The 24117-nt window shown below is 36.2% G+C and overlaps 1 protein-coding gene across 3 annotated transcripts in view; it reads left to right on the forward strand.

Moving 5' to 3' along the window:
- Positions 1-18018, forward strand: part of ANKIB1 (ankyrin repeat and IBR domain containing 1) — a 134359-nt gene extending 116341 nt beyond the window's left edge. For 2 of the 3 annotated variants that reach the window (XM_008517346.2, XM_070617489.1), the window contains exons 12-20: positions 3842-3976; positions 4939-5025; positions 5116-5182; positions 7341-7486; positions 8480-8658; positions 9517-9568; positions 13282-13396; positions 14354-14487; positions 14843-18018. In XM_008517346.2, coding sequence (XP_008515568.1) covers positions 3842-3976; positions 4939-5025; positions 5116-5182; positions 7341-7486; positions 8480-8658; positions 9517-9568; positions 13282-13396; positions 14354-14487; positions 14843-15586 — 1659 coding nt within the window. In that variant the 3' untranslated portion in view covers positions 15587-18018. The remainder of the gene's footprint in view (positions 1-3841; positions 3977-4938; positions 5026-5115; positions 5183-7340; positions 7487-8479; positions 8659-9516; positions 9569-13281; positions 13397-14353; positions 14488-14842) is intronic. The other variant, XM_008517351.2, reaches the window with a different exon arrangement.
- Positions 18019-24117: the final 6099 nt, after the last annotated feature.

Genomic DNA, 24117 nt, shown 5'->3' on the forward strand with positions numbered 1-24117 from the left:
TAAGTACTTGATAAATATGTATTTAGTGAATGAATATTTTCATGAATTACTCAGGCTCATGATATGAGGTAATTTATATTAAACAGATTTTGGTTAAGCTTCGGTTGCATTTAAAAGAAACATTTACGTATGTACCATGTAAATGTAGTAGTCTTGTGTAATATACCATTTGAAGTAAAGTAATTCTTATAACATAGAAGACACCTAGAAAGTAATGACCTTGCTACAGAAAAATGTTATACTTTTAGAGGTTTTTTTTAAATGTGAAGGTGGAACAACAGGTCATGTGTAACTGAATCCATATTGTATCATAATGACTAAATCTTAATATACTTTTATAATGCCTCAGTGTTGATTATGATTCAGTACACATTTTTTACTTTCTGGAATCAAATTGTTAAACATTTTTAAAGAATGACAAATTTGGCCCTATAAAAATAAGTTCATTTATTTCAAAACACTGTTTATTCTATTCATTTTCCTTTAGATAATTTTCAGGAGACTATTTAAATTGTGTATTCTTATGCATTTTAAATCACTTAGTAATTTTCTTCATCTGACTCTGTATAAAACTGTATGCTCCAGCTAAAAAATAAAAATAATTAAAGTTCTATATTCTTTTTCTTATCATAGAATGTAAAATCTGACTGTTTTGTAGAAATTTTTGCTACTAATTCTGAGAAATAAATAGAGCTGTACTGAAGGGTGCTTGTATCAAATCAGGCACAAAGTTTGCTTATACCAGGCAACAAAAGAACTTGCATACTGTCAGAGCCTTGAAACAAGCCCACAATTTATCGTGGAAGTACATGTTTGTGAAAGGATAGATGAGCACAGAGACTTTAATTCAGCTCTCTGTCCATGACATATCAGGTAGAAAAAAAATCAGTAAAGATATAGAAGACAACATAATTACTAAAGTGTGTCTGATTGCTGTATCTTCATACTCTGTATCCTGAAAATATGGATTATACCATCTTTTCAGGTACCCATGGAGCATTCACAAAAAAGTGACCATTGATCATCAAAGAAAATCTCAGTAATACTCCAGAAAATAGAAAATAGTATATGCAACATTCTCTGGTCATAATGGAATAAAATAAAACTATTGATAAAGTTACAAAAGGCCTTTTTATTTGGAAATTTTAAATCTTTCAAACAACTCTTAAAAAAAAGTAAAAATGGAAATTAAAGAATTTCTAGAAAACTAGGATAATAAAAATACTATTTTATCAGAACCTGAGGGTTATAGCTAACACAGTGCTCAGAAACATGCATAGCTTTATTCACTTAAAACATTACAAAATAAGGAATGAATTAAGGATATGACTCAAAAAATTAGAAAAACAAAATAAATTTGAAGAGAGCCAGAGGAAGGATTTAAAAATAAAAATCAGTGAGTAAAAACTGAAAAACAGTCCAACTAATAAACAAATCCAAAAAGTGGTTTTCTGAAGGAAAAGTAAGATAAATCACTAAGCCTATATAAAAAACAAATGGGGGTAAGAGAGTTCAAATGCACAAAGAAATAAAGGGAATAAACAAAGCAAACTAAACTAATAATAGCAGATAACTTTGCTCAATTCTTGCAGATAAATTTGAGCTTGTATTTGAAATGGATTGATTTTCTAAGAAAATATAATACATTAAAGCTGACCCTAGAAGAGATATCCAGACAAATCTATTTTCACAAAAGAAAGACAGTATTTCAATGATCTCCCCTATTTAAAGCATTAGACCCTGACAGTTTCACAATAGAATTTTATCAAGCCTTTAAAGAATAGGTAATTCCAGTGTGATTTTAAACTTTCTGGGAGTGAAAGAAAAAAGAGAAACTTTCAAAGTACAGTATCATTATAAAATGAATACAATCCTGATACCAGCACTTGACAAGATTTTAAAAATTAAAAGAAAACTGTTGATCAGTCTTACTTATGAATAACAATGCATAAGTCCTAAATAAGATATTAGGGGAGGAAACCCACAAATGTTAACAAATGTAATACAACAGAGTACATTAAAAGAGAATTGACTGTCTATTATGCTTCAATTAAAAAAATCTTTTTAATGAAAAAAGAGTAATTGATCATGTCCAACATATTGCAGGAATACAAGAATGGTTTGCTATTTAAAAAGCTATTGCTGTACCTCATCTTGTTAGTAGATCCAGGAAGATAAATCATATCTGTTTTCTGTAAATGCTAAAAAGGCATTTGGCAAAAAATCAACAACCATTGTTTATAAGACACTCAAAGAAATAGGAATAAATGAAATCTTCCTAGTATGATAAAAAGCAATCTGCTTCAGTCCAAAAGTTAGCATGATATTTAGTGGGGAAACTCGAGGTACTCTCACTAAAATCAAGAACAAGTATGCTGTCCATCACAAATATTATTAACATTGGAGTAGATAGACCAGTCAACATAATTAGACACTAGAAAAAAATTGAAGATGTAAAAATTAGAAATGAAGTGATAAAATTATCATTTTTTGCAGATAGCATGATTGTATACCTATAAAACCCACAAGAATCAATTGAAAAACTACTACAAACAACAAGAGTTCAATTAACTAGTAAAGTACAAAATTAATATGCAGAAAGTAATAGCCTTCATGCATACCAACAACATCCAGATAGAGTATATACTGAAAAAGAAGACCCCATTTATCTAGAAAGAAACTTAAGAAATGTACAAGACTTATATGAAGAAAATTTTAAGACCCCTATCTGTAGGACACAAAAGATGACAAATGAAGTTCTTGGATAGAAAGAGTCCATCAAAAATACCAGCAGGTTTTATTTTTGTATCTAGATAAGCTAATTCAAATACACATGGCAAAATAAAACAAGAATAGCTAGAAAATATCTGGAAAAGAACAGTGGGGAGGAACTAGACTTGTCAGATAGTAAGCCATATTGTAAAGCCTCAGTGATTAAAACAGCACGGTACTGGCACATGAATCTACAGATCAAGGAAGCAGAATAGAAAGAAAGCCCAGAAAATAGACACACATACGTGGGAATTTAGTAGATGGTAAAGGAGGCACCTCCAGCTCTATGTTGAGAAACACGGACTGTTCAATAAATGATATTGAGGCAACTGACCAGCTGCGTGGAAAAAAATAAAGTTGAAATCATACTGCATACTCTATACCCAGGTAAATTCCGAACAGTTCAAAGATTTAAATGTTTTAAAAATAAAACAAACCATAAATGTACCAGAAGAAAACATAGACTTGGACTGGGAAGATCTTTCTGACTCAAAATCCATAAGCATAAAAACAAGGATGTATTTTCATACTGGAATGCTCTTATTTTTGGCATTGTCTGCTAATTATGGTAATAAAGAAAGTGAAAATTTCTAAAATATGAGAAACAGGTTTTATGTCAGCTGTTCTACTTAGAGACCTTTTAAACTTGTTCCCAGTTTCAAAACCAATTTCTCAAAGTCACCAGAAGTCTTCAAATAGTCTGGTGGAGCTTTATTGACCAAAGTAAATTTACCATGCACTTGAAAAATGAAACATTTGTCAGTATCTGTTATTATGATTTGGAAAGAATATCGTATTGATATTTTTAAAGATTCCTTGAGATTACTTCATAATATTGTGATTTACATTTTAATTTATCCTGATAAACAATAATTTTAAACTACCCCACATCTTTTCCATAGTGCAGTTAAAGTCTCCGGAGGAAACATGAAAAGGGGCTTGCCTTTAAGATTTGTTCCTGGTCACACAGGCAGGATTGTTTAATCTCTGCAGATTGGTTGACTAGAAATTAGAAAATAATTTGCATATTAACACAGGGAGATGTTTGCATGGGTGTTTTCTTTTGAAGTGCAAGTATGACTTTTGCTGGATTTGCCTAGAAGAATGGAAAAAACATAGTTCTTCCACGGGAGGTTATTACCGATGTACTCGCTACGAAGTCATTCAGCATGTGGAGGAGCAATCCAAGGAAATGACTGTGGAGGTAAAGAGAACTATTTCAGCCAAGACCTGGGGCTGAGCTACCTAATACCGTTGGAAGTATTTTGCATTTTTCCTTTTCCCATCTTTATCGTGATGAGGCATTAAATTGAATACACTTTCGAGTAGGCTTTAATTTAAACAAAATAGCTCTATAAACTTGAGAGCTTTTTTCTTTTTAATTTTCCTTTTTCTATATTACTGAAGATAAGAAAAGTCTATATCCAACCTGCCTCTGTAATGACTTAAAAACAATTTTAACATAATGTCAACAATACAATATTATAACATATAATAAGTGTCTTAGTGTGCTGGGCTGCCATAACAAAATCCCATAGACTGGGCAGCTTAAACAACAGAGATTTGTTTCTCACTGTTCTGGAGGCTGGAAGTCCAAGATTAAGATTCCTGCCAATTCATTTTCAGGTGATAACACTCATCCTGGCTTTCAGACAGCTGTCTTTTTGCTATGTCCTCACATGGCGGCGGGAGAGAGAGAGAGCTCTAGTGTCTCTTCTTATAAGGGCACTGGTGAGCTCTATTGGATTAGGGCCCCTCCCTAATAAACTTGTTTCACCTTTGTCACCTCATAGGCCCTGTCTCCAAATATAGTCACATTGGTGCTTAGGGCTTCGACATATTAATTTGGGGGGAGACAATTCAGTCCATAGCAATAAGCAATATAATAAAACATTGAATATCTGATAAACATAGAGCTTGAGAGGCATCTTTGCCATACACTCTGTGATTGTGGATTCAATGGTTTGTCACAGAGAATACAAATACAAGACTTTGTTCTGGGAGGTTTTAAAATATATTGGTTATTATTTTCTCTCAATAAAATAATAGCAAGTCTGTATGCATTATTACCTAGTACTAATAAAATTTTTAAGTGAGTAAAAAAACCTAATTTTAATAGCTAATACTTTTATTTGTAGAAGTCATTTGTGGACTTTTGTTTCCTAGGCTGAGAAAAAACACAAACGATTTCAGGAACTTGACAGATTTATGCACTATTATACAAGATTTAAAAACCATGAGCATAGCTATCAGGTATGTCCCAAATCATTTCAAATGCTCTAAATTATACCATTGTGAATAAATAAAGAGTATGATATAAATTACTTATTTCTGTTCCTTTAGTTAGAACAACGCCTTCTTAAAACAGCCAAAGAAAAGATGGAGCAACTGAGTAGAGCTCTCAAAGAAAGTAAGTTGTAAGTGGTATGTGTGATAATTAATATAAAATAGCCTTCCATGCTTAAGTCACTTTATTGGGAGAAGGTTAAGACCCTTAATGGAATACATTATCTCCATTAGCTCATCCTGGTACTGTGTGGAGTTCTCTGAAGCCCAGAGTGCAGCTTAGCATTTGAGGCCTCTGTGATTAGATTTTCTACCCAGCTTACCTCGTCTGCTCCGCTGAGTACATCCTACACTGATAGCAGATAAACACACATTATGGTTTGCTTACTCTGTGCCACTGCTGATGTTCTACAATGTTGGAGAAAGTGAGTGGGACCTAAAAGGCATCCCTGACTAGTCAAAGGAGCAAGAGTCACATGCCACCCAATTGTCATGTGACTGAATCCCCAAAGATTCTTGAGAAAATTTAGCAGAGAGCCTAATTGAGTGGAAGGCAAGTATGGTTTGGGGAGATGTCATCTCACTGGTAAATAATGGACGTAGGAGTCAAAAAACAAAGAAATGAGATAGGGCTGACTTATGGATCCTAAATGAAACTTTGAAAAGAACGTTCGTAAAAATGGATTGAGTATTGGCTGCACCATTAGCATATACTATCTCATAGTGACCACACAGAGTACAGGTTCTGTATGTTCATTTCAAAAAGTCACATTTTAAAAATAATCATAGATAAGGTTTTAAGCCTAAAAGTGCAATCAATTATACCTGTGTTTGCTCTAGTTTATAAAAGTAATGAGTAGTAACACCCTTTTCATGAGGATAATTCCCTAATTAAGACAGTAACTCTAAGTTAAATCAGAGTGGGAGAACAAGTGTCAACAGCAGCTTAGTCTCCTTGTTAATTGTTAGTTCTTAGACTTTAGTAATGACATAACTATATCACACCAATATCACACTCTTGAAGTATTGTCCACAGTACAAACTGAAAGGAAAAACCCCTCACGTGTTCTGCGCTTCTTCAGCGGGTTTTTGTCTCTCTCCTCACTGATGTGTCCCTAGTGCTTAGAACAGCACCCGACACATAGTAAACCTGCAGTAGATTTGTGTAGATGTGAATTGCTGTTTCTGTTCAACCTTCTGGAGGTTCTAGACAGCATAGTAAGATATGAAAAAAAATGAAAAGGTATAATTGAAAAGCAAGAAATGAAACTTCACACACTTCTCACACGTATCATAATGAGGGAGGCAGTGTTTGTTTTGTTTTGTTTTTCTTTTTTTATATCTTCTTAGTTCAAATACCTACACTAGGGTAGGTATTTGGAGATGGTCTGTATGTGTGTGTGTACAATACACATGTAATTTCTTTCTACAGGCATGCAGAATAATCTTATTTTCAAAAGTACTTACGAATTTAGATTCTACTGCTCAATTTCTGTTTATCTGCAGTCAAGGAAAAGGCTAGAATGTTAGAATGATATTTTGGGAAAGCACAGCCTCAGATGTTAAGGCAATTTCTTCTTCCCTCCTCCTCACTCTTCCTCTCTTTCTCTCCCTGAAGTTTTTTATTTACTAACATTAGTTGTCCAGTAATTCCCCAGAATGTTGTATCTTTTTCCTTACAATGTTGTTTTTGCAGAGGCATAATTATAATTAGCCTTTTTTTTTTTTTTAGCAAGGCATTTGTTCTGATTCTTTTTCAACAAAATTCTGGTAAGGATAAGCTGAAAAACTTAGTAAACCATGGAAACTTTGAGTTAACCTACAGCTAGATTTGTTTGCCACCAGCGTGAGAACAGAACCAAGGATTAGTGTATGCGTTCCTTCATGACTGCCATCAGTGCTCCTGGGCTACTGCAGCGTGTGCTTCGTTTATAAATGCATACAAGTCACACATGGTGTTTTATGTAGGTTTTTAGTCTAGTACAAGTAAATACTATCATATAGCTACTTCAAACAGTTCCTTCTTGTTTTGTGTGTGTGTGTGTGTTTTTAAGAAAACTTAGTTGTTTACTGGGCCTGCCCTGGTGGCCTAGTGTTTAAGTTCTGTTAAGTTGTTGGTGGCCCACATACTAAAACACAGAGGAAGATTGGCATGGATGTTAGCTCAGGGCGAATCTTCCTCAGCAAAAAAAAGAAGAAAATTTAGTTGTTTAAGTAATTTTATAATAGCATTTTTGCCAAAAAATTTTTTTCATTGTGCCTGATTTACTTTAACTTTATAGCTGAAGGAGGCTGTCCAGATACCACTTTCATTGAAGATGCAGTTCACGTGCTCTTAAAAACTCGACGCATTCTCAAGTGTTCTTATCCATATGGATTTTTCTTAGAACCTAAAAGCACAAAGAAAGAAATTTTTGAACTCATGCAAGTAAGATATCTTTTTAAAGTATATTTAAATACAGTTATTATGAAAAACAGATTTCCTCCTTTTTCAACCACTTTAAGTTTTATCTTAGTTGAGTGTGATTAGTAAACAATTTTGTTTTCATTTCTAGCATGGTTTTTAAATAAAGGAAAAGTTGCCAATAATAAACAAATTTTTTTTATGTTTAAATTTGTCACTCTGCTTATCTGAATGAGTTCTGAGCTATGCACACGTTTCTTACCACATTTCTTCAAACTGGTTGAGCTTGAAATCTGGCCTAGTTCTGATCATGTAATTAGGAATTCAAAGATGAAACAAACCACGTTACATACTAGATGGAAAAGATGCTATTTACCAGTTTATTTTAAAAGTACAATGGAAAAAGTTACAGTATTTAAAAAACAAACACACCTAAGCCAACTGACATCACTGTAGCTGACCAAGTTCATTGGACATTTCTCTTTTTTTAAAGCCAACAAACTTTCTTCTCTTGCTACAATTTTCATGTTATCCTGTTGAACTGCCCTCTACTAATTTTATATCCTACATTTCTTTCAATGCTGAATGTTCATTTTCTCCATGAAGCCTTCCAGACCTAACCCCAAATCACAGGGCTCTTGCTTTGCCTCAGATTCCTTCAGCACTTACATATAGTCTGCACCACGGGGCCATGCATTGGCATGGACAGTGCCTTGAAATTCATTAGTTTTTTTTTCATGTAGACAAATTATAAATTCCTTATAGGCAGCTGGTATACACACTACTTTATAATCCATAACAACTACATTGCTATAAATGACTTTTGAATGAGTGCTATTTCCCTAAAATGTCCAAAATAGAAACATATGTTAAATAGGAAGTTATTTCAAAATTTGGATTAATTTCTGACTTCAAATGAGTTAGATTTAACTGAGAAACCAGGTAGACACTAGATTTGCTATTAACTAACCCACTTAGCCTATAATCTTTCTTCCCCCTCCCATCTTCTTAACATAGACAGACCTAGAAATGGTCACTGAAGACCTTGCCCAAAAAGTCAATAGGCCTTACCTTCGCACACCTCGCCACAAGATCATCAAGGCGGCATGCCTTGTACAGCAGAAGAGGCAAGAATTTCTGGCATCTGTGGCTCGGGGAGTTGCTCCTGCAGACTCACCAGAAGCTCCAAGGCGCAGGTAAAAAGGATGCATGTTATGGAAATCATTCTAGCTCCAGCCACAGATGCCAGCAGGTTTATTTTGTATTCAACTGGGGTTGATAATCCTGGAAGTTACTTATACTTAAAATACGGATAGCTAATAAAAGTGTGTTAACTTGTTTTTGGTGATTCTTTTTCACCCTGTACTATTTCTATTTTTCTTGTTGTTTTTTGTTTGTCATTGTATAGTTTCTCAGACTAAATTAGGCTAGATTAATTTCATACTTCAATGAACTCAAATTCAAAGAGTATTTTAATGTATCATTTCAAATATGTAATGTGTAGTGATATGATAGTCATAAACAGCTTATGATGTAGACTTTGGGAGCCTTGCCAACTTGTTATGGTCATATTTGTATTTTTGTGGAAAGAGGTTGTGAAGAAATTAGAAATATGATTATTAGTAAAGTTATGTGTGATCCATATTCATCCATTAAAGAACAGTTAAGTTTTAGTTGTTTTATTTCAGATACCTATGCTACTTCTGCCATTATAAATTGAAGCATTTTTTTCTTATTCATAATAATTGTAGGCATTAGAAATTCCTTTGACACTATTTTTGCATAAACACATAACATAAAAATAGAAACAATCATAAAATACTCTGATATAGCATTTTGATTTTTATTTTTCCACCATTTTACACAAACATAAAGCAACTTAGAATTTGAAAGAAATAACAGAAGTATCATTTTAATTATGTTCAGTAGTTGATCCACTTTGGTTGAGCAAGCTCCAAGGAGAGGAATTGAGTACTGTGCAAAGGGAAGGGTCTGCTTGTATGTACTCTGTAGGACTGATGATAAATCAAACGGTATGTCTCATTTCTTTGTAGCTTTGCTGGTGGAACATGGGATTGGGAATATTTAGGATTTGCATCACCTGAGGTAATTGTTTTGTGAGGTTTTTTGTTTTGTTTTAATTATATTTTTCCTTAGTGCAATCCTGCTTGCATTTGCACCTTTACCTATTCTAAATCCTCCTGAGATTGTCAGCAATGTTTTCTCTTTCTTTTATAATAAAAATGCCACAGTGAGCCTCCAGTAAGCTATTTATGGTGTTGAGTTACTTCACATTATTAAATGCATCCTGCCATTTTATCATTTTTTTATTTATTAGAAATGCATTTCTAGTTGTAATATTGATCCAGTCTTAATCTGTTAAAAACCTACATAGATGTTTTTTTAAAGTCATTGCATAAACTGAGAGAATTGATTCATAATCAATTGCTAAAGTGGAAATTTGACATTAATAATATTAATGCAGAAAGAAGTGCTTTGCTTAGTTGCTTTCTGCATCTCTTCAAGATTTTCACACTCTTCCTGGCTTTTTGTTGTGGTGGTTGTTACTGATAGACCATTTTAAAATTCAGAACGTCTAAAATACTAACACTGCAAATAAGAGTTGTCACAAATAAAAATGAGAGAGAGTGAAAATCTTAATCACATTGCTATTTTCTGAGATTTAAATTGCCACCGTCACTGTTGAGTCTAAATGGTTTTAGCAGTTCTCTCTACTTCCGTCTCTCCTTCCTTGCTCTTTGTAAAACAGTATACCATCTGATGCTTATATTATGATAACCATTTAACTTAATTCTTGGAGGGGGGTAGAACAAACAAACCTTTGTTTATCATTGATAACCCATTTGTTTACCTGCCACTAAAAGACAGTGAGATTGATTTTTATCTAGAAATGACTGTGGCTTATTTAAATCGTACAACTTTCTCTTTTCAGCTGCTGAGGATACTTGCAATCACCTTGTGTCCTTTTGTATTGGTAGATATATCCGAGAAAATACTGACTTGAGAAAGCAATTTGTGCTTAGAGCTCGAGCTCTGATATGGAAATTTTAGGTTCACTTAAACTACAAAAAATTTTAATATACTAATGAAATTTCTATTGTAAAACAAATTATGAACCTTTTCTTTACCTAATCCTGTGCTTATTATTTCTATGTTATATAATTACGGCTTTGGGGAGATTGTGGAAATTTTCCACCTAAAAGGAGAAAATAAACAAGCTTCAGTTATCAAAAAAAGTACTAAAGGTTTCAGTATTTCAAGATAGAAACACAATTTAGCAAAAATAAAACCTTTACCAGAGTATTCACTATCATGTATGCATCATTTTGTGACTTTCTGGCTCTGACAGTAACTTTAGGAATCCTGAAATATTTGTCCTTGAATATCGAGGGCCTGCTAATATGACTGACACAGATTTATTTTGTAAAAAAGGAAGACTTGGCACCTCACATGTAAATATATATATATATATCTATATAAAACATTATTGAGCTCTTGTTCTCCAGAGATTGAGAATCGTGAAAGTATAAATAACATTTCCTTCTTAAATTTATTTTTTATGAGTTAATAAGGCTTACAAGAATCATTTAACTCACTTTTACTTTTGTCTTCTTTAAAGTCCTAGCATGTTGAAACACTAAGCTTTTATGTAAATGTTTTTGCAAGTCTAAAGAATTACCACACAGTGTGAAACTTTAAAATTCTGCATGTATGTGACTATCAAGTAACTGCCAAAGTTATATCTTTAAAACTTAGCTCTTGGCCTTCATATAGACTCTGTATAAAATAATGTTGCTAAACTCCAACAGACTTTTAGGTTGAATTTATATTTTTTCAGTAGAGTTAATTCTATGTTACGCTGTTTTAGTTAAATTGAACGAGTCAGTTACAAGCAGTAGTATTTGTTTTGTAGCACTTTAGAGGCAGTGGAGCCCAGAGGAAAGAGCATGGTGTAAAAGTCTAAGGGACCCCTGAGTTCAAAGTCGAGCTCTGTAACTTATTAGACCTTCGGCTGTGTTCTTCCTTAATTTCTCATCTTTAAAATGTGGGTGGTGCTATCTACCCCATGGAAGTTCTGGAAGGATTAAAACATCTCTTTAAGTCACTGACAAAACTGCACAGACAAAATGCTCAGTTATTATTTAAAACAGAAAAACTCCTCGCAGCCTTTTTCCCTATGAATCATAGAACTGCTCGATGTTCTCCGTAGCCTTCGTGCTCTCAAATCATTAGGAGTATCCCTACTAAAGCCTGTTCGTATGCTTACTTGAAGATGTTAGGAATCCTTGGAAAGTTTCAGATAAGTTTAGTTTTATGAGAACAATTTTTTAAAGCCTCTTGCATCCTGAGAGAAGGCCATTTGAGCTTTCTATCAGAATAATTATAAATATAACAAGTTTCTTTTACAGTTGTTTTTAAGCCATTTACTTTTCTTAAATTGGAAATATGTATGTTTTATGATCAGTAATAGTTTATTTAATTCAGAATAACTTTCTACCCTCATCAAGTATACAAAGTAATCAAATTCTCCCTAAGTATAAGTCTTGAACTGAAATAAAAATTTTGCGACATCTTTGTCTGAGAAATGTGGTGGTCCCCAGTGGTCCAGTGAGCCGTGATGACGTATAACAGTCATCCAGTTTTGGAACATGGGCCTCCAGGAAAAGAGGAAATGATACCCGAGCTCAGCCAGAAATTTTAAAGAGCCTAAATAATTCCTCCAAGCGCTTGTAGTATCTTTCATTTACTGGGTTCTAATCAGGAATGGAATGCCTCCACTCTTATTAGAGTCCAACTGCTTACAGATGGAGTTTAAATAAATTTAACCAGAGTGGTATCATGTGAAAGTTTTATTTGTGATATAAAACTTGGCTTCATTTATTCCACTTCTTTCACAATATAAGCATATTGAGTATTCTGGGGTAACTGGGATAATCATAAACCTGAGTATCTTAGTATTTTATCACTGAAAGATTCTATAATGATTCTCAAAATTAACGTTTTTGTGCTAGTGTCATGCACACTGGCCTCTGTTCTATCACTAAAATCTGGAAAAGTACATTTGTATCCAGGTAATAGCAGGTAGTCCCAGGTTCTGCCTCTGGTAATAGCACACCCACTTTAAACTGTTATCACAAACGTAAAATAGACTCAGGACATCTGCCCAAATCTATGTTTCTCCCATATGCTAAGTAGAAAACACCTCTCCTGGCTGTGTTGTAGATATCCCCACATATTAGCTAATATAGAAAAGAAGCCAAGTATCATCTTATTTTAAAGCTAACCTCACATACTTCTTTTAATCTAGTCATTTGACTTGTGAGTATGGTATGTGGGGAAAAGTATAAAATCTAACAACCTAGGAAGTACTTAACAGTGTGTGCTTTTCTTTTTTCTTTTTTCTTTCTGTTACATATATCACAGTCACTTTTTTAACCAGAACTCCAGGGAAAGCCTAATGTATATTAATAAAATCACTATGGTGTTAGTTATAATATTAGATAACAAGACCCAGGCATAGGAAATAAGGCTCGGTCATGATCTAGCATTAGAGCTTGCAAGTATTCCCAGTTTACCCGGGCAATGGTAATGATTACTTTAAATTGTTCTTTTTCCATTTTACTTTTTCTGTTTCCTTGGCATGGCAAAACCTGAAGTTTCTTTTTCTAAAGCCAAGTGATTTTATAATATGTATATAAAATCATACATTTTTTTTCCTGGAAAAAAAGTGTGTTGTTTTATTTGCATTAAAAAAAATTGCATGCTCTCCTGTATTTTATAACCTTTGGTTTATGCAGGAATATGCTGAATTTCAGTATCGGAGGAGGCACAGACAGCAGCGCCGTCGAGGAGACGTGCACAGTCTGCTCAGTAATCCTCCAGACCCTGATGAGCCAAGTGAAAGCACTTTAGGTAAGCTCTTGAGTTGCGTATGTTTTACTCTCTTAGTTCTCTTGAATTTAATCTTGAAACTCGCTAATCCAAATGTTTGTGAAAGAGCTTGTAATTTAGATATACAATCAATATGCAGATGCTTCTAATGTCACAGACTACAGAAAACCAGGGGGGTTAAGGACATAGGCTGTGGAGTCAGACAGACCTGGGTTCATGACCCCATCTTTTCCGCATATCAGGGTGACACTTTAGTCAAGTCACTTGACCTCTTCAAGTTTCTGTCTCCTAATTCTAAAGATGCAATAATGATAGTGCCACTTTGTGAGTTCGTTGTAGGCATAAATGAGATAATGCATGTAAAACACTTAAGTACTAGTAGCACGTAGTAAGCATTCAATTAACTGTAACTGTTGATTGCTGTTATTGTGTTCCTGGAATATTTTTATCCTAGGCTCGGTTCTCCTATAAACATTCTCTAAAAGAGAGAAAATTGCTGGTATTAGAGGAAAATTATTATGAACCTTTAAATGTTAAACTGTTAATTGAAAATCTTCAGACTATAATGTCAGCAGATGATCTTTAATAAATCAGAATCAACAGGCCTAAACATTTGCTCTTCAGGCTATTCTAACTTCTAAATTCTTTAGTTTTAAGAACTCTGAAAAGTAAAACACCTTTATTTGTTATTACTTTGGGAAAAAAAGAGGAGTGGATGGTAGCACTTGCATTTATGAATAGAACCATATATAATTCAAGCAAAAATACAAAGAACAATCATGGATTTGAAGTAATAGTATTAGATATATATCATTGCTTATGGTGAGACAAATATGGATGAGAAATCTCTGAAAGATTAAGTGAACGTGTGAACATGGCTTTTCACCAGCACTAAAAGAGAAGTTGCCAAGTCCAATAAAAAGATGTATGAAATCTTGTGTGACTAAATTGTCTCTGGTACCACTTGCTTTGAAACAGATATCCCAGAAGGCCACAGTGGCCGCAGGCCTGGCCCCGCCGTGGTAAGTTCTGCGTCTATGAGTGTGCTGCACAGCTCGTCCCTGCGCGACTACACCCCTGCCAGTCGCTCTGAGAACCAAGACTCTCTTCAGGTAGCCTTCCTGGGCAGCCTCATTGCCCTTGCTTTTGCTCTTTCTGTTTAGCCCGGTTTCCTGTTTTCACTCTTATTACTTTCCTTTTTCTTCCTTCCATTCTAAAATCTTTGCTTTAGAGATATACTACAAGAAAAGATTCCTATATTTCAGATTTATCTTAAGGAATTTCTTTTCCCCTTTAGCATGGGCAAAGAGAAAATTAAAATAAGATTTGAGTAGGTAAAATAATTTTTCTGTATAAACAGAGATAACGTTAATTATCTATTTGGTAAAGGAACAGTGGTAAACCTCATTGGGTTAGATCACTTTTCCTTTTACATTTTAAAGTAGTTTTCCTTTCTGTTGCTCCCAGGCCCTGAGTTCCTTGGATGAAGATGATCCCAATATACTTCTCGCAATACAATTATCACTGCAAGAATCTGGGCTGGCCATCGATGAAGAAAGTAGAGACTTCCTCAGTAATGAAGCATCCTTAGGAGCAATAGGCACTTCTTTACCTTCCAGGCTGGACTCTGTCCCCAGGAACACAGATAGCCCTCGGGCTGCGTTGAGCAGCTCTGAACTGTTGGAACTTGGTGACAGCCTCATGAGACTAGGAGCAGAAAGTGACCCATTTTCAACTGACACCCCGAGTTCACACCCTCTCAGTGAGGCAAGAAGTGAATTCTATCCCTCGTCCAGTGACCTTGACTCAGCCGGCCAGGATGCCAACATCAATGACAATCTCCTTGGCAATATCATGGCTTGGTTTCACGACATGAATCCTCAGAGTATTGCCCTGATTCCTCCAGCAAGTACAGAAATCAGTGCAGATTCCCAGCACCCCTATGTCAAAGATGGGTCAGAAGGGGTGAGAGGAATGGAACTGGTGCCACCAGAGGAAGATGCAATGTTTGAAGATGCTGTGATCAGTAAAGGTAGAGGATCCCAAATAGAAGAGGAAAATCCTTTGGAAGAGAATATTCTGGCTGGGGAAGCAGCATCACAAGCTGGCGAAAGTGGTAATGAGGCAGCTGATAAAGGGGATGGTTCAGATGTTTCAAGTCAAACACCTCAAACCTCAAGTGAGTGGCTTGAACAAGTACATTTAGTGTGAACTGCACACCTCTGGGCTCTAAATGAATCACAGGTACAGGTGGTATGCTAGTGGAGTATGCTTTACAGAAACTTGATCCACTTAATTCCAACTCAGAAACCACTGACATTAGGCTCGAATATGAAGGAGTGAGTTCCCTTGAATAGTAGCTTCATTTCTAAGTTTAACCTTACAGGGAATTTCTTTTGTATTTAATTGGATAACTTTTCCCCTTTTTGCTGACAAAAAGAAGAGCGAGAGAGAGAAACACAAATGAAATAAATAGGTTAGATTCTACATTCTTTAGAAATGCAATCTTCTGTTTAGCCTAAGGTCAGCAATACTTAAATTGAACATTTAAATTAAAGGCTTACTCCCTAATCCTTGGGTGGTATTTCCTTTTTTAAAAAAAAGTTTCTTCATTTTGGAAGTTATTTTGGACAGATGTAATAACATTTAGTCCTCAGTCTTTGTGTTCTTCCATAACTGCCCTCCCTTCTGTCTGAGCAGTGTGGATTGAGGTATTCAAGGCTTCTCTTTAGTGCTGCATCTACTACAATGTAATTAGTTTTAATTTTCACATGAATCAAAAATTTCTTTTTATGTCTATTTACAGTCCACTTGTGCCAAACTCTGACTCGTGCGCTGGCTAATGAGGCATTTAGGTGTGCGGTGTCCTAGAGGGCCCCAGAGCAGTTCCAGCCTTCTCTGGAGGAAAACGTGCCACTTGGTAGCAGTGATATTCCAGAATTTAATGGGCTTTTGTTGCCATGGAGACTGCATTTAAATAAATGTAGCCTGTAGCTTAAGTTAACTAAACCTAATGCTGCTGTTAAAAACAGTTTATTTTAATATTAAAATACAGTTGATTAGCAACAGCGGTGCTGTATTTTAAGAGACACTTTATTGGAAGTGCAATCATAGTTCTTTGTTTTCACAATTTTACAGTGCATTCTAATTACTAATGGGTGCAATTACTTTTAATGGTAAGTGTTTTATAAAATAGAAAAAAATTGGAGTTTCATGAGTTATAGTAAATCCCACAATTATTGAAAAAGTCAATAAAACATCCTGCGCAACATGTTACCGTGCCTTTGCCTAACCTACATGGATAGTTGCCAGTTAAATAAGTGAGTAATTCAAATTTCAGTGTTTCTTCTGAAGTAACTATGCTATAAATTGCAAAGACCTCCATAAAACCACCCATGGCCTTGCCTTTACAGTAAATATAACAACTAAATGTTCAATCGGTTTGTTTGCCTAAATAGCACATGCTGACATGTGTTTGTTCTATTGCACAATATTCATTTGCTGTGTGATTACTGTTTAGTGTTGAAAAAAATCAACTTTCTAGTTATCAGTGTCTTACTGTGAAGAAAATACTGGTCTTAGTTGTAATTAAGATACAATGGTACAGTGTGTAATTAAAACTAGAGTAAACTGTTGGAATGGCTGTTTTACTTACATATTATCAAAACTAGCATAATATAAAGCAAAATAGATATGCAACACTCCACTTAATGTTTTGCCAGATTCTTACCAGAAATCTACAGATACCAAAATTTCAGTACCGAGTTTGTACAGGCAAGTCCTGGGCTGGGTAAAAGGTTATATTAGTATTGATATCCTTAAGTTGTAATTACAGTTTTCAATTACTTTTTTTTTCCAAATCCTGCTTTTGAAATATTCTTGTACTTCAAATTCATATGGCTAGGACATTATATTAGAGCATTTAATATTTCCCTGGTTCCCCTAGGATAAACTATGTGGGAATTGTTCCTATGCCATGGATATCAAAGGTCCACATTAGTTTTTATTTCCCCAATTATCAGAAATATTGATATCAACCCCTATTAAAATTAGTTGGGGAAAATACTAACTTTATCTACAGTGTATTACTGTATATTAAGCTGAAATAGTCCATTAAAGGATTTTTTTACAAATTTATTTTGGATTAAAAATATCAACACCAATTAGTTTTTAGACCAAGTTGTAATTTTTCAATAGAAAGAGTCTTTGTATCACATTGAGGCATCTTGCAAAGCTGCAATAAGGTGAGAAAGCGTGCTCTGTGTGGAGATAGTGTCCGGGGTGGGTCTGGTTCCTCGCACCGTGTGCAGTACCCTTGTTTCTGTGGTGTTCTCTCCTGAGCATGAAAAGTGATCATTATCCAATTTGTATTTCCTTGGTACATATTTTAAAAACAACACAGTCATTGACTTTACAATTCAGAAATAAAGTTTGGCAAAGCCTATTTTGTAAACAAGTTAATTTTATAATGTTAAAGAAAAAATTCCTCTAACCTTGACTTGTTATTTGCACTTTCATAGTCTATACTTGATACATTCCCACTTTATATACAGTAGGATTCTACAAACGTGTAGATGTTTGGCCAAATGAATGCTGTTAATAATATGTAAAATTCTTTGATTAAACATTTATTACTTAAACTACTTCACTTTTGTCTCATTACATTATAGACTTTAACCAAGTCAGGAAGGTGATTTTCTTCAATTTAAATTCCCTCCAATCTGATGGGATTAATTTGGTTCTTACACGTAATTGACTAGTACTTATTTTTTACAGTAGCCCACTTACTGAGCATTTTATACTTCAAAGATGAACCCAAAACACTGCATGACAATGTGTTAAAACATTGTGACTTCAATGCTCATTTTATTTTCATCACTGTAGCTTTCAGGAGAAAAGTGTTAAGATTTTTCCTTGAAATCTCTAATAAAAACATACAGAACAAGATAGAATTTTAAGATATTTTGTGAAATTCCTTAGGACTGGAAAATTTTTTATGCTATATGAATAGAAATGCCTGCCTCTCCACCATTTTATTATTCTGCCCCTTCTGAGTTACCAAAACAGCCCTTGGCATCTGAAATTCAGTGCACACACAAGGTCCAGGCCACCAGCTGGGGCTTCGTGGGGTTTGCCGGTGATAACCACTTAAAGTCATGTCGTTTTATTTGTGCCTTTCATTATATGGATCTGAAGCTGAACCACCAATATCCATATGTGAATTATTCTTTAAATGTTATTGTTTATTGCAGCCACTGATCTCATTTTGTTCTCTTTTTAGTCCTCAAATATTGTTGCTTACCTGTCATAAATTAAAATCTGAGACTGACTGAAGTTTGGTCATAATTTTAAAAAATAGTTATAGTGTATCTTTCAAGAGTAAAATCTTGGCATCGAAATATTACATGGTAATACAAATTTGACGGGTTTTTTTTAAGTCTGAAATAAAAACTCCATAGGAAAAAAATGTTTGTGTGCTCAGCTCTTGGGCTGAGTAGTACTTTCGTCTCAGCCCTGGGCTGTGGGCCTAATTACAGGTCTCTCCTTAGCAACAGTGTGTTACTGCCTTGTCAGTTGTTATGACTTTCTCCCCAGAATAGTAGATTTCTTTCTAGAAAGAAGTAAGCGGCTCTTTCTAGATTATTACCTGACTATCCTTATTTCAGGAACTGGCAGTAGATATACTTCTTAACGAAAGATGGGCCAGAAAAGTTTCCTTTAACTCTCTGTTCCACTTAGGACTAACAGGTGGCCAACAACCTCAGTGGTGGCCAAACTTTTGAAGGAATTATTCTTCTTCAGTCTTTAAAACTATAATTTGATAGGGCCGGTCCCGTGGCCAAGTGGTTAAGTTCGTGTGCTCTGTTTCAGCGGCCCAGGGTTTTGCCGGTTCAGATCCTGGGCGCGGACATGGCACTACTCATCCAACCACGCTGAGGCAGCGTCCCGAATGCCACAACTAGAAGGACCCACAACTAAAAATACACAACTATGGACCAGGGAGCTGTGAGGAGAAAAAGGAAAAATAAAATCTTAAAAAAAAAAATAAAGGCAATGATTCTAAAGTTTAAAAAAAAAAAAACTGCAATTTGAAAATGTTCTTGATCAGGCTATACATCGTCTCGTAGACAGCTGTAGCCAGCTGACGAGGTGTCAGTTTTACAGGCAGGCTGAGAGATATATTCATCAAACAGCGAACAAAACACAATATAGAAAAGGGTAATTGTTGGATGAGGCAGTCCTGTTCTCTTGGGCCTCTTCTGCACCTACCCATCTTGCAGTGTGTGCCATGACTGCAAGGCCTGACAACAGTTTTGCCTGGGCCATTTCTCAGGATTTATGTAGCTAGTAACCTTGAGGACAAGTAGCAGCCTTGCTATAATAGCATTAGATTCCTCACTGCAACACCAACTCACTGCATACGTGGCATTCATCTGGGCCCATTGTGTTGGCCCTGTGGAAGTGGGACAAGGGCAACTGGCACAAATATGCTGATGTTCATTCTGCCTGTTGTGCTACGAGTAGTAAAGTCCTTTACCTCTGACCCAGGAGTCTCATGTCTTCATCAGCATCCATGAAACTATGACAGGCTAACTTACTGGTTTGTAAGTAGGGTAAAATCAAATCCCAACATCTTTGGCAGCAAGGATGGAATGCTGACAGAGACATGATTTTCTGCAAGAGGAACTGTGGGCCAGGAATATAAGACCCCCTGGAATCTACCTGGAAGTGAATGCTCTCACCCAAGTGATAGGTAAGGGATGGGGGAAAGTCAGGGTTCCCACTGTCCTACCTATTACTGAACTGGAGTTGAGCTCATGTTTAGAGGTTTGGCAGTAAGAGGTAGGATTGAAACCACTTGTCCAAATGGTGCCTTGATTGTTGGTAACTGCCGCAGGCACGCAGAGGAAGGAATGTTTTCAGGACAAGGAGTCAGCAATTCCTAGGGCCCTACCTGAAAGGCAGTATGGCTGCAGCTGCTGAATCAAAGAGTCTCCAAATGTAAAATAAATGGTATCAGCAATAAGAATCTTGCTGTTTGATTGACAGCTTTGAGTAGACTGAAAACATTGGGTTGGGCTGCAAGCAATCACAGCACTGTTCAAACACAAAAGTGAATGCAAAGCCTTGCTTAAGAGGGCAGAGCAGCCTGCCCTCACCGCCCTGGGCCCTGCCTTAGCCAGCAGTGAGGACGAGGTGCTGCGTGTAGGAGTGTCAGAAGGTGCCAAAGACTGCGGGGTAAAACGTGGCGGTGTGCATGAAGAAGAAAGAAGGCCCTGGGCCTTGGGTCTCTCTCGACCCTGACAGGCATCACCACTGCCATGGGAGAGGTAGTTGTGCCAGTGAAGCAAGGGGCTAAAGGAGAAAAAAGGCCAACAATTAAGTTTCCTCCCAGCAGGCTAGCCTCCACCACCTCCTGGCTCCTCACCCTCTTGGTTGGGGGTTAGGGTGATTTGCCACCTGCTGTAGCTCCTCACACACGTTGTGGACTCCTCCGTTAGGAAAAGCATTTGGACACTCTGTAATGAGGAAGGGAGGCTTCCCTTGTGGGTGGGTCCCTTCCAGTGATTCAGTGTAACGTGTGGCGTCCAAATCCAAATGTCAATGGAATTGATGTGTTATGTGCTACAAGTACCTGTCTCACAACTATCAGTGGGGGTTCTCCCGCTCAGGGACTGCCATATAGAGAGAAGTGAGAGTGGGGCATAAATTGCTCTCTAACCTGCCTCCTTGTCCCATCTGTGGTAGTCCAGCAGAAACAATAGAGAATCCCAGGAGGAGAAAGTGAAATCACTCCTTTTGTTAAAGATTTAACGGCAGCCAGAATACTCGCCTTTTCCCAGCACAACATCGCCATCTGCCTGACACAGCTGCCAGTACACCCTTTTTGGAGAAAGAACTATTAACCTGCTCCTAGACCTCTTGAAGCTGAATGCCTGACCCACGAAGGCCTTGTGACTCGCTGGTGTGACATCTTCACTTTGGGGTAGGTCAACTGGAATTGGGGAATTATTACAGGCCCAACAGACTTTGCAAGTCAAGCAGAAATGTTATATTTGAGACTGCAGCTGGCCTGACCATAGCTGTAAGTATCTTAACTTTACATGAGAAATTAGTGGCTACCCCTTTGGGGGATATTTTGTGCCCAACTTCACTGCCTGAGCCAAAGCCACTGGCTTAGTGGGGGTCTCAGTTCACAGAATGCCTGGGCTTGGTTCAACTGCTTGGCAGCAATTTCTACCAAGTCTCAGAAAAACCATCTTGTAGCTGTAGATAAGATAATGCTAAAATTTATAATGCAAGGCAAAGGAACTAAAATAGCTAAAACTATTTTGAAAAAGAAAAAGCAAGAAGAATCATTCCATTCAGTTGCAAAACTAGAGTAATCAAGACTGTTTGATATGAGGGGAGGGATAGACACACAGACCGATAGAAGAGAACAGAGAATTAAATGTAGCCCCACACAAATACCATCCACTGATTGTGAAAAGGTGCAAAAGCAATAGAATGGAGGAAGAATAGTCTTCAAGAAACGGTGCTGGGACAGTGGGTTTATAAGACTGGCAAAAATATGAGCCTCCGCCTAAACCTCATGCTATATAAAACTTAAAATGGATCATAGATTAAACATAAAATATAAAACTTCTAGAAAAAAACATAATAGATAATTTTCAAGATCTAGGTTAGGCAAAGAATTCTTACACTTGATACCAAAAGCATGATCCATAGAAGAAAAAATTGATAAATTGGACTTCATCAAAATTTACAACTTTGCTCTGCAAAAGACCTTATGAAGAAAATGAAAAGATAAGCTACAGACTGGGAGAGAATGTTTGCAAACCACATATATAGAATGTATAAAGAACTCTCAAAACTCAACAGTAAAAAGACAATCCAATGTACAAAGGATAAAAGACATGAAGAAACATTTCACTGGGGGCTGGCCCCGTGGCCGAGTGGTTAAGTTCGCGCGCTCCGCTGCAGGCGGCCCAGTGTTTCGTCGGTTCGAATCCTGGGCGCGGACATGGCACTGCTCGTCAGACCATGCTGAGGCGGCGTCCCACATGCCACAGCTAGAGGAACCCACAACGAAGAATACACAACTATGTACCAGGGGGCTTTGGGGAGAAAAAGGAAAAAATAAAATCTTTAAAAAAAAAAAAAAAGAAACATTTCACTGAAGAAGATATATGACTAACAAACACATGAAAAGATGTTCAACATCACTATGCATCAGGAAATGCAAATTAAGATTACAATAAGACACACCACACATCTATCAGAATGGCTAAAATAAATAGTATCAACACCAAATGCTGATGAGGATGCAGAGAAACGATCACTCATACATTGCTGGTGGGAATGTAAAATGGTACAGCCACCCTGGAAAATAGTTGGATAGTTCTTTAAAAACTAAGCATATACTTACCATGTGACCCAGCACTTGCACTCCTGGACATTTATCACAGAGAAGTGAAAACTCAGGTCCACGTTAAAAACCTGTGCACAATTGTTCATAGCAGCTGTATTTTTAATGGCCAAAAACTGGATTCCACCAAAGTGCCCTATAGTAGGTGAATGGTTAACTGTGGTGTATCCATGCAATGGAATACTACTCAGCAATACAAGGCAACAAACTATTGACACAACTTGCAACAACTTGGATGGATCTCAAGGGCATTATGCTGAGTGAAAAAAGCCAACCTCAAAATGTCACATGCTGTATGATTCCATTTATATAACATTTTTGAAACGACAAAGTAATAAAGATGGAAACATATTAGTGGGTACCAGGGGTTAGGGATGCTAGGAGGCAGAGAGATATGTGTGTGACTATAAAGGGGTCGCACAAGGGACATCTTGGTGGTGATGGAATAATCTATATCTTGGTTAAAATGGTGGCTACATGAATCTACACATGTGATAAAATGACAGAACTATACATACATATTGTACCAATGTCAGTTTCCTGATTTTGATATTGTGCATTGTGTAGGAGATAACCATCATCAGAGGTTATGCCCATCATTGGGACATTACTGATAGTAATAGGAGATTATAAACACAATAAAAAAAACTCTACTTAAGTAGTGGAGATAGGATAATCTGAAACAATGGGTAATCCAAATGGTGTATGTGACTATAGTGCTTGTAGTTAAATTCAAATGTCTTAGTTGAGACCTGTAAATTCAGTAAAATCTAGAAATGAAGCTCTATGATAAACGATTCTAGAGAGACCAGAAGAGTCCATCTAATTTCCCCATCCTCCCCGCTGCACATTCATCCATGCTGGAAATGGCCCTTTCTTATCTTCATGCCAGACACTGAAGTGGTTCGAACTCAAAAGGCTTCCCTGGGAGCAAATAGATTGCTTGAGATAGAATTTCCATAAATAATTATGTACAGTAAATTCTGTAGAACTTGAGAGTAAAATTTGCTAGAGTTGCCAAGTGTTGTATTTGTGAAAGAAGATAAATAGACAGATGTGCTCCCTACATCTATCCATTATACATAGCAGAATTCTCATAAATTCAACTATGCTTATCCGGCAGCTACCAAAAACAGACTTCCTGAAACAATTTGATAGCTTTTATACTTTGATAAAAATTAATTCAAATACACTGTGCTTGTCAACTCATCTATTAGGACCTTACCATTTTAATCATGTAAATCAGGGATTGGCAAACTTTTTCTGTAAAAGACCAGATAGTGAATAGTTTAGAGTTTGCAGGCCATACAGC

This window comes from Equus przewalskii, chromosome 4 (assembly GCF_037783145.1).
Source record: "Equus przewalskii isolate Varuska chromosome 4, EquPr2, whole genome shotgun sequence".
NCBI lineage: Eukaryota > Metazoa > Chordata > Mammalia > Perissodactyla > Equidae > Equus > Equus przewalskii.